The following is a 14,527-nucleotide window of genomic DNA, read 5'->3' on the forward strand; positions in this document are numbered from 1 at the left end:
GACCTACATCTGACAAAATTATTATGAGAAACAAGTAAATTTTAGAAAGTGATTTTTAGACACCATCTGCTTTGTGTCTTAAAATTCAAGGAAACATAGACTTTGAAGTGAGGCTGAATGGTGGATGAGCCCAGACTATGATGAAGAGTGAACTGGCAGCAGAGCTGGGGAACAGAAAGCACAGATGTGGGAGGCAGATTGCTGGCCTAGGTCCTGGCTCCTCCGCTTCTAGCCCTCCACCTGGGTCATAGCCCTTTCGGGTTTCTTGTCTGTAAAGTGAGGATGAGGATACCAATCTGATATGCTTGTCAGAATTTAAAAGGCACTAAGAGAATTAAAGCATGTATTAGGAGCAATGGTGAAAAATCAGTGTTCTAAAAAATTGAATCCATAACAAATTTAAGAGGTTCTCTCAGAGCCCAGAAGAAAAGATTGCAGTGATAAAGCAGAAACAAAGACACATGTATGTGGAAGACAGGGAGTGAGGACCCACCAGTTAAAAAACTGACGTTCCTCAAAAAGACCAGAACAAATAGAATGGATGCTGTAAAGAAGATATAGCGGAATCTTTAAGTCAAAAAGGCTGTAGGGCAGGAAAAATTCCAGCCTTAAGCATTGGAGAAGGAAATGATTTAATTAGTCAGAAAAGTAGAAGTTTTCCCTTGAAGGGAGAAAAATCGACCTGGCCTCGGACTTGCTCCTGTGCACTATTGAACACAGGAGGTGATGGAACCCTATCCAGTGTTGAGGGTTACCACCAAATAACTTTATCACCCAGACATGGTGGTGTTCACGTAAGAAGAAAATGAAAATTATCGTTTGGCAGAGAAATAAAATATACCCATCCAAAAGCTGCTTTGAAAAATAAATGCCGTAAAGATTTACCTCATTGGAAATAAGCGTAAAGCGTCAAGCATGGAAATAATGGTATAAAATTATACCATTAACAGGAAACAAGAAATTGGTCCTCCTTATCCTTGGTTGGGGCGTTGAAGTACTTAGGGGACTCTTGGTAGTCTCCTCATTGAACGTTGTCCCAAAGCTGAGTGTTCACAGTTTCACATGGTTCTGACAAGCAGCGTGGATTGAGAAGTCCTGTTCCAGAAGTTTAATCAAGATAAAATATGTACAGAGATAATTAGGAAAGTGCAGATATTGCCAAAAATATGGAAAAGAATTTTCTTTTTCTCAAATTTATGCTAATTGATTTAAAAATAGGCAACTTTTGTGGATACAACAGCAAATTTTAATAAATGAAGAGAGGATTACTTTTCAGCAGGAAGACTTGATTTTATGAAAAAGCCCTCTTTTTTCAAATGTATATCTAATTTATACATGATACCAATCAAAATTATAATTTTTTTAGGTTTATCAATTTCTGAATTTCGTCTGGAAGAATAAGCTGGTAGCATAACAAAGTTTTAGAAACTGATATTGTGAAGGAAACTTGTCCTACTGGTTGGTAGGATTTAATAATACAAATTAAAACATTTGTACTGTCAAATTCTGAATGGAAAGATAAAGGAAACAATAGAAGGTTCAAAAACAGACCCAGTATTGTAGGGATGATACAATTCATAATGATAAAAGGGACAGTTCCTCACGAAGACATAAATGTTTATATGACTAGTAACAGAGCCTCAAAATATGAGACGCAAAAACAGATTTAAAGGGCTAAGAGAAAATGGACACATTCTTAGCTAAAATGAGCAAGAACACAAAAGGAGACAACCATATTGGGAAGGAAAAAAGGGATTATCACTACAGATCCTGTAGACATCATAGAGCTATTACGTGAATATTATGAACAACTTGAACATCCTACATGAAGTAGACAAATATTTTGATAAATACAACTTGCAAAATTGCTGTGAGAAAGAAAAAACCCAAACAGCTTCATATCTATTTAAAAAACACATTAGGAAAAAATCCTCCCCAAAGGAAAACTCCAGGCCTGGATGATTTCGCTGGTAAATGCTATTAAATATTCAAAAAATAAATACTGTTAATATACACAAACCTTTTCTAAAATATAGAAGGGGGCATCATGGCCTGTTTCATTTTATGGGGCAGCGGTACTCTAATCTCGAAACTGACAAAGATACTTAAAAAGTAAAGAAGGGAATTATAGATTGATAGCTCTATGGATGCAAAATAAACAAACAGACAGACAGACAAACAAACCCAAACTCTGAAGAGGAATTCAGTAATTTCAAAAGTCTTTAAAATATTTTCATTATTTAATCCAGTAATACTATTGCTATGGATTTACTCTTATAAATGTTACCACAGGTTTACCTCCAGGTAGGTTAGAATGATTGAATACAAACTCAGTGAGAAACAATGAACTTTTAAAAATAGATTTGTTTATGCAGTGCTATTAAAACTACTGATATAGGGGTGCCTGGGTGGCTCATTCCTGTTAAGCTCCAGTGCTTGGTTTTGGCTCAGATCGTGGTCTCAGGGTCATGGGACTGAGCCTTGTGTTGGTTTCTGCACTTAACGCTATCTGCTTAAGATGTTCTCTCTCTCTCTCCCTCTGCCTCTCCCCCACACCCCCACTTGTTCACTCAGGTGTGCTCTCTCTAAATAAATAAATCGATGAAATCTTTTAAAAATACTGATATAGATTATTGAAATGGGAAATAGCAAATTTTTTTTTTAAGATTTATTTACATTTTTAATTGTCAGAGAGAGAGAGAGAGAGAGAGAGAGCACAAGCAGGCCAAGCGGCAGGCAGAGGCAGAGAAGCAGGCTCCCCACTGAGCAAGGACCCTGATGTGGACTTGATCTCAGGACCCTGGGATCATGACCTGAGCCGAGCAGTGGCTTAACCGACTGAGCCACCCAGGCATCCTGGGAAATAGCAAATTAAGTGGGAAACATATTCCCTTAAGTCCTTGATGATAAGTATTATGTTAGTACATTGTTTAAAAAAATATAGAGTACAAGGCAAATTTAATGATGACTGCCTTTCAGTGATTGAATTATGGATGGTAGTTTTTTCCCCTACTAACAGTAGTTTCCCACATTGTTTAGTGAACATGCATTATTTTAAATAAAAATATAAAATAGTTCAAATATACTTATAGATTTGAATAAATACACTGTTTTTTATTACTGTTGAAATAATAGTGCCTTTCTCATGAAATTTAAAACTATTTTTTTTATATGAAAAGTTCATTTAGTCATAGGCATGACTAATCCTAGTAATAGAAAACCATTACTTCTGTTAACCTTAAATAACTAACTGGTATGTGTGGGGTACACGCCTAGTTGTTCTTTAAGTTACAGAGGTGTAAAAGTCATTATTTTAACTGTCTGATATTGATAAAGATACAGCTGATCACAGCAATTAAATGCCTAGAGCCACACGGGCAGGAAAGTTGATGGGTGTTCCAGTTCTGATTGATGGATGTTGGCTGCCTGGAGAGATGAATTAGGACAAATTGTGAGGCTTTTCCTGGATTCAGCTTCAAGTGTGCTGATAACTTAATCATGTGTACTCTGAGCAAGAGGACAGAACGGTGCAGCCCTGGGTGCTATTCTTGACCTAGTTAGGGAATAAAGGTAATCTTATTTTTACAGATGTGCGTGGCCCACATATCTGGCTGAGATGGATGTGTGCAAGGCTCTAAGTGACATATGAGGTCAAAATAAAGGGTTTGGTAATAGATGACTTCTGGCTCCGATTTCAGGGAAGCCAAGCCATTTCATGGATTTTGTTATAATGGTCTACATATTTGAGAGAAAATTAATGGTTTATTGAAGTGCGACGTCTCAATTTTAGCCTTAAGAACCAATAATTCTATCTTGATGTATGATTCATAATATGCATTATGTATATTCCTGGCATGCCAGTTTCCATACATCCAGGTGATCATGTTCCTTAGCTTAGCAACTATGACATTGTAGGTGGTGGAAGGTTGGGGAAGCGGGGAGGAGAAAAAGCAGGGAAAATGTGCCTCTTCTCTGGTTGACTATTCCAGCCAGTATGGCAGGCAGATCATGGGATGCCGTGACAGCCCTTCATTTCTTTGCTGTGTATGTCTTGCCACATATGGTGTCTGAAATGTATTCACTGAAATGGACTTTTCGGACTTTTTGGCATTTAATTCATATTCCAAGAAGTTCTCTTTTGTTCCTGGCTAGTGAATTTCTAAGATTTTGCAACCGTTGAAGGGCAGTGACTATGCTCCAAAAGACTGTGTAGTTTTTACATTGCTTTTGTACCCTCTGTTGTCCTCCTTGTGTGTGGGGGGGTGTACGCGTGCATGTGTGGACATGTGTGTTGTATAAATGTGTAAACTGCATCCTAGATTATTTTACCCCTCTTAGAGTGAGAATGATCTCTGAGGACAATGGTTTATCTCTAGTTTTCCCTTCTCTTTTACTTACAAGTAGGATTTTTTCCTTCTTTCTTCTTAGAAGAGCTCTTACGTTTTGCTTAATCTTGGTCTGTTTGAACTCTTTTCCACTAAGATGGAAATTTAGAGCTAGATAGGTAAATTTTTATGTTGACTGTTCAGAAAAATCTGTTTTTTTCCATCCATCTTGATTTTAAATAATAGTTTTTTATGATTTGAGAGGAGTGTAAGTTTAGAACCCAGGGACCTTACTGATTTTTAAGAGCCCTGTCGGCCACATGTTTTTTCAGCCACTGTTTGCAATACAGGCAGACACAGAGACTTCACTCCAGTCCATTGCAACTTATTTTATTTCTAGAACAGCTTTTGCCCTTGAAAGTTTTTTATGATTATGGCTCTAATTCAGTTGTTTGGGAGTCATGTAAATAGTCCAGTATGTTTTTAAACCCCAGATACCTTCAGATACTGAAAGAATGCGTCATGCCTCTGTATGTCTTTTTAGCTCCCCTGTTTCCTTCTGCTCTTAAAAATTCAGTTCTTTGGGCACCTGGATGGCTCACTTGGTTAAGTGGCTGCCTTCGGCTCAGGTCATGATTCCAGGGTCGTGGGATGGAGCCCTATGTTGGGCTCTCGGCTCAGCAGGAATCCTGCTTCTCTCTCTCCCACTGCCTGCCACTCTACTTACTTGTGCTCTCTCTCTATCTCTCTGTTAAATAAATAAATAAAATCTCAAAAAACAAAACAAAACAAAAACCTCAGTTCTGTCCTCAGATTCATTTCTTATTGATCAGTATTTAAATATTTCACCCAGGAGTGAGCCCAGTTGTCCAGGAATTGTCTAGTTCTGATATCTTTTTTCTGTTAATTAATGCACCCTGGAATTGAGTTTCTGGTTTGAGGTATAGGGGAAGGACCGTTTCCATTTCATTGTTCATGCCTTGAAAATAGTGTTGACTTCAAGCCTAGGTTTTCTGTACTTGCTTCTGTGTTTGTACTTAAGAACTGACATATTTATTCCTGAGAAAGTCCATCTCGTTAGATTGGGCTCATGACTTAAGCCATCCCTTGTGGTTTATGTCATTGGCACCCAAGACAGTGGCAGAGTAGAGTAGAGCTGAGGACAGAATTTCTTAGTCTTGGAGTTATCGATCAGTATTAATGCTTTAAACATACTTTCAGTTAATGAGTAAACCATTTTTTCCTGTTGAATTTTTTTTTTTACATTTAAATGATACTCTCTGAAGAATCTTTTTTTTATTTTTTAAGATTTTATTTATTTATTTGACAGATCACAAGTAAGCAGAGAGGCAGACAGAGGGAGAGGGAGAAGCAGGTCTCTGAGCAGGGAGCCCGATGTGGGGCTATAGGGGGATCCCAGGACCCCAACACATGACCCAAGCCAAAGGCAGACGCTTAACGACTGAGCCACCCAGGTGCCCCTCTCTGAAGAATCTTAGGAAAAGAACAAAACCCTTAAGTTTTATTAAATCTTATTAACCATATGGTCAGTAACAATGAAAGTAAATATAGAGCATTGAGAATACTCTTAACTTCTTGAAATAAGAAGGCATATTTGTGTCTTTTAAACTTCATTTTTTGGTACTGGTTTGAATACTGTTGTAAACATTTCTTATTTTTGAAACTTTTTTAGTGTTCCAGAAATACTCTAGTCGTAATGATCTTTTATTTGAATTATTTATTTATTTATTTATTTATTTAAGATTTTAGACAGCAGAGCCAGAGAGAGAGCATAGAGTGGGGGGTGGGTGCAGAGGGAGTAGGGAGCAGGGAGCCCAATGTGAGGGGCTTTATCTCAGGACTCTGGGAGCATGACCCTAGCTGAAGGCAGATGCCCAATAGACTGAGCCACCCAGGTGCTCCCATAATAATCTTTTAATGCTCAACAGTGTGGGCTTTGGAGTAAGACTGGCTCCAGTTGAATACTAGCTCCAGTTGAAGTGACCTTGAGAGTAAGTTAATCTTTCTAAGCCTCAGTCTGCTTGTCTCTAAATTATGAATTAAAATAATGGCTACCTTTTGGACTTATTTTTAGGAGAAAATGAATATAAAACACCTAGTAATAATAGTAAGGTCTCACTAAAATTTGTCTTTTATTTGTATCATTTTAAAAAATATTACAGAATCATTTTGGCTTTTCATAAGATAACATAATATTAGCTATAGGTTTTAAAAGTGTGTTAAACACAAAAATAGACTCAAAATGGATGAAAGACCTTAGTGTTAGGAATCCATTAGAATCCTTGAGGAGAACATAGGCAGCAACTTCTTAGACCTCAGCCCCAGCAGCTTCTTCCAAGAAACATCCCAAAGGCAAGGGAAGCAAGGGCAAAAATGAACTAGTGGGACTTCATCAAGATCAAAAGCTTTTGCACAGCAAAGCAAACAGTCAATAAAACCAAAAGGCAACTGACAGAATGGGAAAAGATATTGGCAAATGACATATCAGATAAAGGGCTAGTATCCAAAAATCTATAAAGATCTTATTAAACGCAACACCCAAAGAAAAAATAATCCAATCAAGAGATGGGCAGAAGACACGAACAGACATTTCGGCAAAGAAGACATCCAAATGGCCAATAGACACAAGAAAAAGTGCTCAACATCACTTGGCATCAGGGAAATACAAATCAAAACTAGAGTAAGATACCACCTCATATCAGTCAAAATGGCTAAAATTAACAAGTCAAGAAATGACAGAGGTTGGTGAGAATGTGGAGAAAGGGAAACCCTCCTACACTGTTGATAGGAATGCAGGCTGGTGCAACCACTCTGGAAAACAGCATGGAGGTTCCTCAAGTTGAAAATAGATCTACCTACGACCCAGCAATCGCACTACTGGGTATTTACCCAAAAGATACAAATGTAGTGATCCAAAGGGGAAAGTGCTCCCGAATGTTTATAGCAGCAATGTCCACAATAGCCAAACTATGGAAAGAAACTAAGATGTCCATCAATGGATGAAAGTGGTATATATATATATATCTCACTTCTATTATTCTATTATCTATTCCTTCTATTATATATTATTCTATTATTATTCTATATATTATTCTATTATTCTATTATCTATTCCTTCTATTATATATTCTAGAATATATCTATTCTATAAATCTATTATATATATAATGGAATACTGTGTAGCCATCAAAAGAAATGAAATCTTGCCATTTGCAACGACATGGGTGGAACTAGAGGGTGTTATGCTAAGCAAAATAAGTCAGTCAGAGAAAGACAGTTATCATAAGCTCTTGCTGATATGAGGAAATTTGAGAGGTAGGGCGGGGGGTCGTGGGGGCTAGGGATGGAAAAAAACACGATGGGATCAGGAGGGGGACAAACCATAAGCGACTCTTAATCTCATGAAACAAACTGAGGGTAGTTGGGTTATGGGAATTGGCTATGTGCTGTGGTGAGTCCTGTGAAGTATGTAACCCTGATGATTCACAGACCTGTACCCCTGGGGCAAATAATGCATTATACGTTAATAAAAAAATAAAGAAAAATAAAATGTGTGTTAAAATTAATTGGTGGTATGTTTTAATTGTGACCCACAATGTAAGTATTAGATTTTTTCTAAGAAAATTACATACTCTAGGAAAAGTTGAACACTTAAGTATATTTTTCTTTTCTTTTCTTTCTTTCCTTTTTTTTTTTTTTTTTTTTTAAGATTTTCTTTATTTGAGAGAAAGAGCATGAGAGTGGAGAAGGTCAGAGGGAGAAGCAGACTCCCCATGGAGCTTGCAGCCCGACACGGGACTCGATCCCAGGACTCCAGGACCATGACCCTATTGAAGGCATTTGCTTAACCAACTGAGCCAGGCACCCAGTATTTTTCTTTTTATTGTTACTAATTAGGTCCAACCTACTTAAGTTGATCTGGTTGAACAATTAAAGCCCCAAGTAGGAAGTCTGTATTTGTCAAAACCTCTCTTAGTAATAACATGTTTTTATTTCTTTCTCAACAAGATCTTATAAAATTTCAGATTCTGATCGAAATTACATTTCTATCAATGTAGCTAGCTTTAAGGGTTCCTTTAAGTCTGTGTCTTTAAAATGACTCATTTCCCTGAAATGCATTTTATTCTCAAGTAATTCTGATGCATAAACCAAGAAGTTATCTGCACATTCAGCTCTTCCTTTTTTAAGGGAAAGGCCCCTTCAAACCCAGTATGATAAACATCACGTCATTTTTTGTTAGGCGATTTCCTTAAATATTAAAACTTGTATGTGTTTTTGATCTGCCCTTGCCAAAAGTAATATAGTTTATTAAGAATCAGATATTCTTGTTATAAAGTAAGATGTCCTAAGGTAAACATTTTTTCAAGAATGTTAAAAGAATAAGCAATAATAGTTAGTTGAAAGGTAGGTAAACTTAAGGGATGTCTCTTGGCTTGGGCACGTGTTCAGTTGTAAATGCTTGCCTAAATCCAAATTAAGCTAAACTCTGAATCTTGAGGGATGAGCGAAAGAGGAGGAGATGGCAATGAGGGTTAGTGGTCAGTGGGAAGTTACACAGGCGAAGGACGGGAGGGGGTCCTGGCCTGCCAGCATCCCATGACAAAGGTGTGGGGGGAGAGAGCGTTTCATAACCGTGAGAATGTTGAAGGCCTTTACACAGAAAAGTGACTGAGGTTTCCTAGGAAAGGTATTCTGAGAACTCTGGTAAGCAGAGTGCCTCTATGATATACAATCTAGGTTTGGGGTGTGAGTAGTGCAAAAAATCATGAATCATGGAAAATCATCTGCTACCCCTGTGGTTTTCCTGAAAATGCTTTTGCCTGGTTTTAGTTTAGAAAGTTAATTGAGTCCTTCCTGGGGTCCTCTAGTTCTGACTCAGATAGTGGGTAACCTAAGACTTGGTCATCCTTTTCTCAGGAATGAGCTCTGCATAGAGGAGTCTGACATTGGTCTAACTTCTTCCCCAGTTTCCTGTTAAGGTTGGTCCCTTTGTGAGGAAACTTGACTTCCTCTAATGGAGAAAATGGCCCGAGCTCTTTCCTTAGGAGGCTCTGAGTTAAAATTATATTTTCCTAAGGCCACTGGATGCTACATTTATCCATGCAGCAAGAATACATTACATACCCATTGTGTGTTTGATGGGTTGGCAGGATGTCAGCTGAGTAAAAGTGCCCCTACTTTAAAGGAGCTCAAAGCAAATGTTTAGGAGAAGACAGTCCTTCCAGGCCCAGAGTGACTGGACTCTTCCCATAATAGAGATTGCAAACTGGGTGTCTCGTCGTCTTGCATTCCCAGAATTATGTTCAGATGAAGTGTCATGTTTCATCTGATGTTTCCAATACACTACCTTGGGCCGTAAGCACCAAGAGACGGGAATGAGATTGATTCAGGTGCTGTTCAGTAGAGAAGTCTAGAGAACGTGGAACCTCTTCTGACAAAAATCAGGTTCTAGATGCTGCGTAAGGAGTGATGCAAGGCTAGCTTCGTGGATGTGCAACCTGTGCATTGGCAGAGGGCCATGCACTTGGGAACCTCCCCTGCTTGATTAAATGGTATGCTGTCACCATCTTGAAATTTTAAATTTTTGAACAAAGGGCCCTATGTTCTCATTTTGCACCAGGTCTTGCAGATTGTGTAGTCTGTCCTAAATTTATGATCTGCATTGAGGGAAACTATAGATGAAGAGATCCCAACAGTGGGACAAGAGGTTGGTGGCCCTTTAAAGTCACCAGGCACTTTATAGGGAAACAGTAGGCTTTAAATATTCACCACACTCAGTTGGTTAGGCTAGTCTTCCAACTGAACCAGTTTGGAATCGTCCTGCTTCCCTCACTTCCAAGCCCTTCTAACCCACTTAGAAAGAGGGGGAGAAGATTTATGTAAAGAGAGAGGTGTTTTCGTAAACCCTCCTTTCCCAGGTGGTACGTATTACCGTGCCACAGATCTTTGCTGGGGAAAGGAAGCTGTCCTACACTCAGGCTGGATATTCTAATCAAATTGAGACAGGTTTAGGTCTTAAAATGACTACAGGACTTGTATTTAGAGAAAAGTTAGAGGAAAAAAAATAAGAGAAAAACCATAGGGGTATCTCAGGTTTTCATCCAGGGGTGGGGGATGAATTATTACATTCAATAAAAATGAAGAGAGAAGTGAAGAAAGGCAAAAATGTACTCGCTTTTGAAATTACATCTTGAAAGTGATGCTTACTCAGTGTATTGATTACTTAATTGAACTTGAAGAATCCAGAACTATAAAATGCCTTTGATTCATAAATCATGTTGACTTTTAAGTTTAAAATGATCCTCTGAGATGATCCTAGCTTAATTTTCATGGTGAAATTGGGCTTTTTGTAAACTGTATTTCTTCATCTAACTTGGTAATAGGAAAAGATAGTTAGATTTGCCCATTTGTCATTTGCACTTGTGTTTATCTAGTTGTTGGCTTGCTCACAGTGGTCTAAAAATGGAAAAGTCTAGATGTTCAATGCAGCTACTTTTAAAGGGAGGAAGCTTGTGTAATATTTCTTCAGAAAACACATTTAACGTTTTGGACAATTAGCTTGATTCATTGTAAAGTAATTTAGTTTTTCCACTGGCAGCGACACAGAATAATTATTTTCTAGTGGCTAGTCCACATGACCTGAGTTCTGAAAATGTTGCTAGCTAGCTTCAATATATTTCTACTATTTTCCATTTTATACAAAGACTGTTGTAGGCTAATTATAGAAAATTACATTTAGTGACATGTGGATGTGAAATTAACTTTGACGCTGAGGGACTGACACTGAGAGTGAAATGAGGTTACGTTCTTTTCTGGGACTCTGTGAACTCTATTTTCATGCCCTTCAACAATGAGAATGAGATATTTGCATCTTCTTAAATTTTCTGGAAGTTTTTTTGGTAGTTTAGTCCAACTTCACAAAATATGAATGTTGTGACTTTTTGACATAAAAATTTCATCAGGTATTTTTTTCTTCAGCAAATACCCTTATAAATTCTTTGTGGCTCAACAAAACTTGTAGGAGGTTTATATTTTGCAACTTAGCTTGATACGTATTAGGTGAAAAAGAAGTTCTATCAAGATAGAGATAATTTTATTTTTGAACTTTCACTAGAAGTTATTTTAATACTTGGTATTTCTGATTTTGTTTTAAACTGGAAGAGACTGTACCTAAAACACAGATCGTTGAAGGAGGGAGCATCATGGGAAAAAACTGTATTTGCATCATTTGTAATTTAAAAGACATTCTTAAGGAAGAAAATTTGAAAGTAGGCTGGATGGCACGCCAGGCTAGTCAGGGATTGGGGTCACATTCCCTTTGCTCCTCATTCAATGCCTGACAGCATACGTAAGCCATTACTCAAAACAGTTGTGAATATCATTTGGAAAAGTAATCACAAAACCTCCTTATAAATATCTTTCTGTATATTTTTATTTCTTTCTTCAATACATTCCTCTGATTTTGTTCTAGGCTCGCAGGAAGGAGGTATTTATCCAGGAACGGTACGGGAGATTTAATTTGAATGACCCCTTCTTGGCACTGCAGAGAGACTATGAGGCAGGTGCCGGGGAGAAAGAGAAGAAGCCAGTGTGTACCAACCCCCTCTCCATCCTTGAAGCAGTCATGGCCCACTGCAGGAAGATGCAAGAAAGAATGTCCACGCAGCTGGCTGCTGCTGAAAGCAGACAAAAGAAGGTATTGAGACTTTCAGTCATTTTCCCTGTATCACAGTGTAGCATGAAGACGCCTTTTCTAGGCTTGTTTGTTCTTAAGTGGGGTAAGTGTCTCAAAAGGCAAAATGCTGACCGATCCTGGTGGCCCTTTCCAAATATAATTCAAAAATAACACTAGGCTCTAAAATGCATATAACAAAGAATTTATGTTTCCTATAAAGGTTACTTTGATGCTTCTTTAAAATATGCTTTTTGGGGGGCGGTGATGGGGAGGGGAGCTTCCCTTTTCTAGTGCCGTAAGACATGCTCTACTGCCGGGCCTGTAATCCAGTACTGCAACCAGGACGCTCGCTGATCAGATGGTGACATCCCCAGCTCCTGTCTCAAGTATTTCTTTGCAACTAGAAATTACTTCTGTAAATTATGTCTTTGGAAAATGAAATTAGCATGAGGAGAATAGAATGAAATTTCTGTGGTAGATGTAGTCTCACAACGTGTCATCTTGAAGTCCTGGTTAGTCTCAAACGCGCCTCTGGGGTCTGAGGACTGTGTGTGCTGCAGACCTCCAGGCTCCTACTCACATGTGTTTCATTTAAACCAACCTCTTCGCTCTTTCTCACCTCCCCCACCAACACACACATATTTGTTATTGTACTTGAATACATGCTTCCAAGAGTCCTAAGTGATAAAAACGGACTTACTGCCATCAGCCAAAAGGAAATAGAAGTTCAACTTTTGTCCTTCTGATGGGCTGCCCAGACTACTGATTCCATTTATTAGAAGAGAATGAGGAAATCAGAAAAGCTAATAATGTCTAGTATAACTAGAATTAAAAGTAATCCGTTCTTCCAACCATTCCTAAAGCAGTATTTCTTCTATTTGTCCTTTCCAGAGAACTTGTTAGAGTTCATATGTAACACCTGGTTGACGGTGAACCTGAATGCAGAATTACTGTAAATATTTATGATACTATCATTTAATGTGTGTGTTTTGGCCCCTGTAGTTATATCCTTGCATTGACCTGTGTGTGCCCATGTTCTGGTATAGGTGTTGAATGAAAGCAGACCTCTTCTTCAGTATGTCATGTGGTAGAAAACTAAAGCACTGGGTAAAAGAGTGCAGAAGTCTAGAAGACCTTCCATGGGTATGGGGCAAAAATCAAACAGTTTTACTCCGGACTTTGCAAACCCTTTTACAGAGCCCTGCAGAGCAACCACTGACATCCCTGGAGGTTTTCAGGAATCCCCCAGGAACCGCAGAAGCAAGAGCCAGTATGTTTCAGCTGATGTCACCGAAGCTCATTTGTATTTCTTGGATGAGACACGTTTCAATTATGTTCTTAACGTGTCAGATGCGCTATTTCATAATAAAGTATGCGGCTGGCTTTTATGCTGCGTTATCAAAAATCAAGAAAATATTTTTTCTTTGGGATTGCATTTAATGTATAAAGATGCGTGCTTTCCTACATTTTACTTCAGTTTTGCATTTTATCTGTCATTTCTCTTGTAGGAGAAAAAGGAAGGAACTCATTTCAAGTTGAATCAAAGATTTTATTATCTAGCTGATTTTTTTTTTTTTTTTTAATCAACTTACATCCTGTTTGTTTCTGAATGACTGGGTCATTTCCAACCTGGCTGGGAGTGAAAGGAAATTGTTTCTGTCCTATGGGTCCTGAGAGGCTTATACAAAATGAGCCAGTGATCTGTCTCCCACGTATAAGGGGGATACAGGAGTCCTTTATGGCTAAATTCATTGGCCTGTGTAGTCTCAGTGAAAGGTTGCTCTGATAAGCAATGCTGCTCTTTGTCCATAAAGAATATTCTCTTCTGGTAGATTGTAGCATGTGAGAAGTTAGATTTTGTAGTCTTATCCTGAACCTTTCCTTAAAAAGAAAATATCACATCAGCTGATAAGAGCAAAAACACCAAAGTCACCTGTCACCTTTAGTCCTGAAAGTAAATATTTTAAATAAATATCTTCACTTCTCTTGCACATAGAATAAATTGAAGCTCTAGAAATCTAAAATCAGAAAGATGAAAAATCCATTATTTTAAATGAGTCCAGTTCTTTAAATTACTGCCAGAGCAGAAGTCGGGGAAAGCAGAAGTCCCATTATCTACAATTCATGTATTTATTATCTGACACTGGACATAGCTCTTTGGTAATTCGAAGACATTTGGCCTGAGCACTGCTCTTGTTGGCCTTTCAAGGCGGGAGAAGAGGCTCTATGCGCATTCATGCATTGATTCCTGCTGAGACTACTAATAGGAGGGTTAACTGTTTGGTAATTTGTGTGCCAGGAAAATTTGGGCAAGAGTCAATTTGGCAAATGGACTAAGCCTGTAAAGCCACTTTGAATAAGCTAATGAGTAATCGTCATAGGGAACTTTGCCTCCAGTAATCTACTTTCTGTTTAGAGCCAGTAACCTAGGGTAGAATGATACTTGGGTTTTTATTATTTATCATGTGCCTCATATGTTAATGGAATTTCTATTCTAATTTATTTT

General features: G+C 38.1%; 1 protein-coding gene across 2 annotated transcripts in view; it reads left to right on the forward strand.

Annotated features, from left to right (window-relative positions):
- Positions 1-14,527, forward strand: part of CTTNBP2 (cortactin binding protein 2) — a 148,914-nt gene that overhangs the window by 49,767 nt on the left and 84,620 nt on the right. For both annotated transcript variants that reach the window (XM_059396520.1, XM_059396519.1), the window contains exon 3: positions 11,818-12,042. In XM_059396520.1, coding sequence (XP_059252503.1) covers positions 11,818-12,042 — 225 coding nt within the window. The remainder of the gene's footprint in view (positions 1-11,817; positions 12,043-14,527) is intronic.

This window comes from Mustela nigripes, chromosome 4 (genome assembly GCF_022355385.1).
Source record: "Mustela nigripes isolate SB6536 chromosome 4, MUSNIG.SB6536, whole genome shotgun sequence".
In the NCBI taxonomy this organism is placed as follows: Eukaryota; Metazoa; Chordata; class Mammalia; order Carnivora; family Mustelidae; genus Mustela; species Mustela nigripes.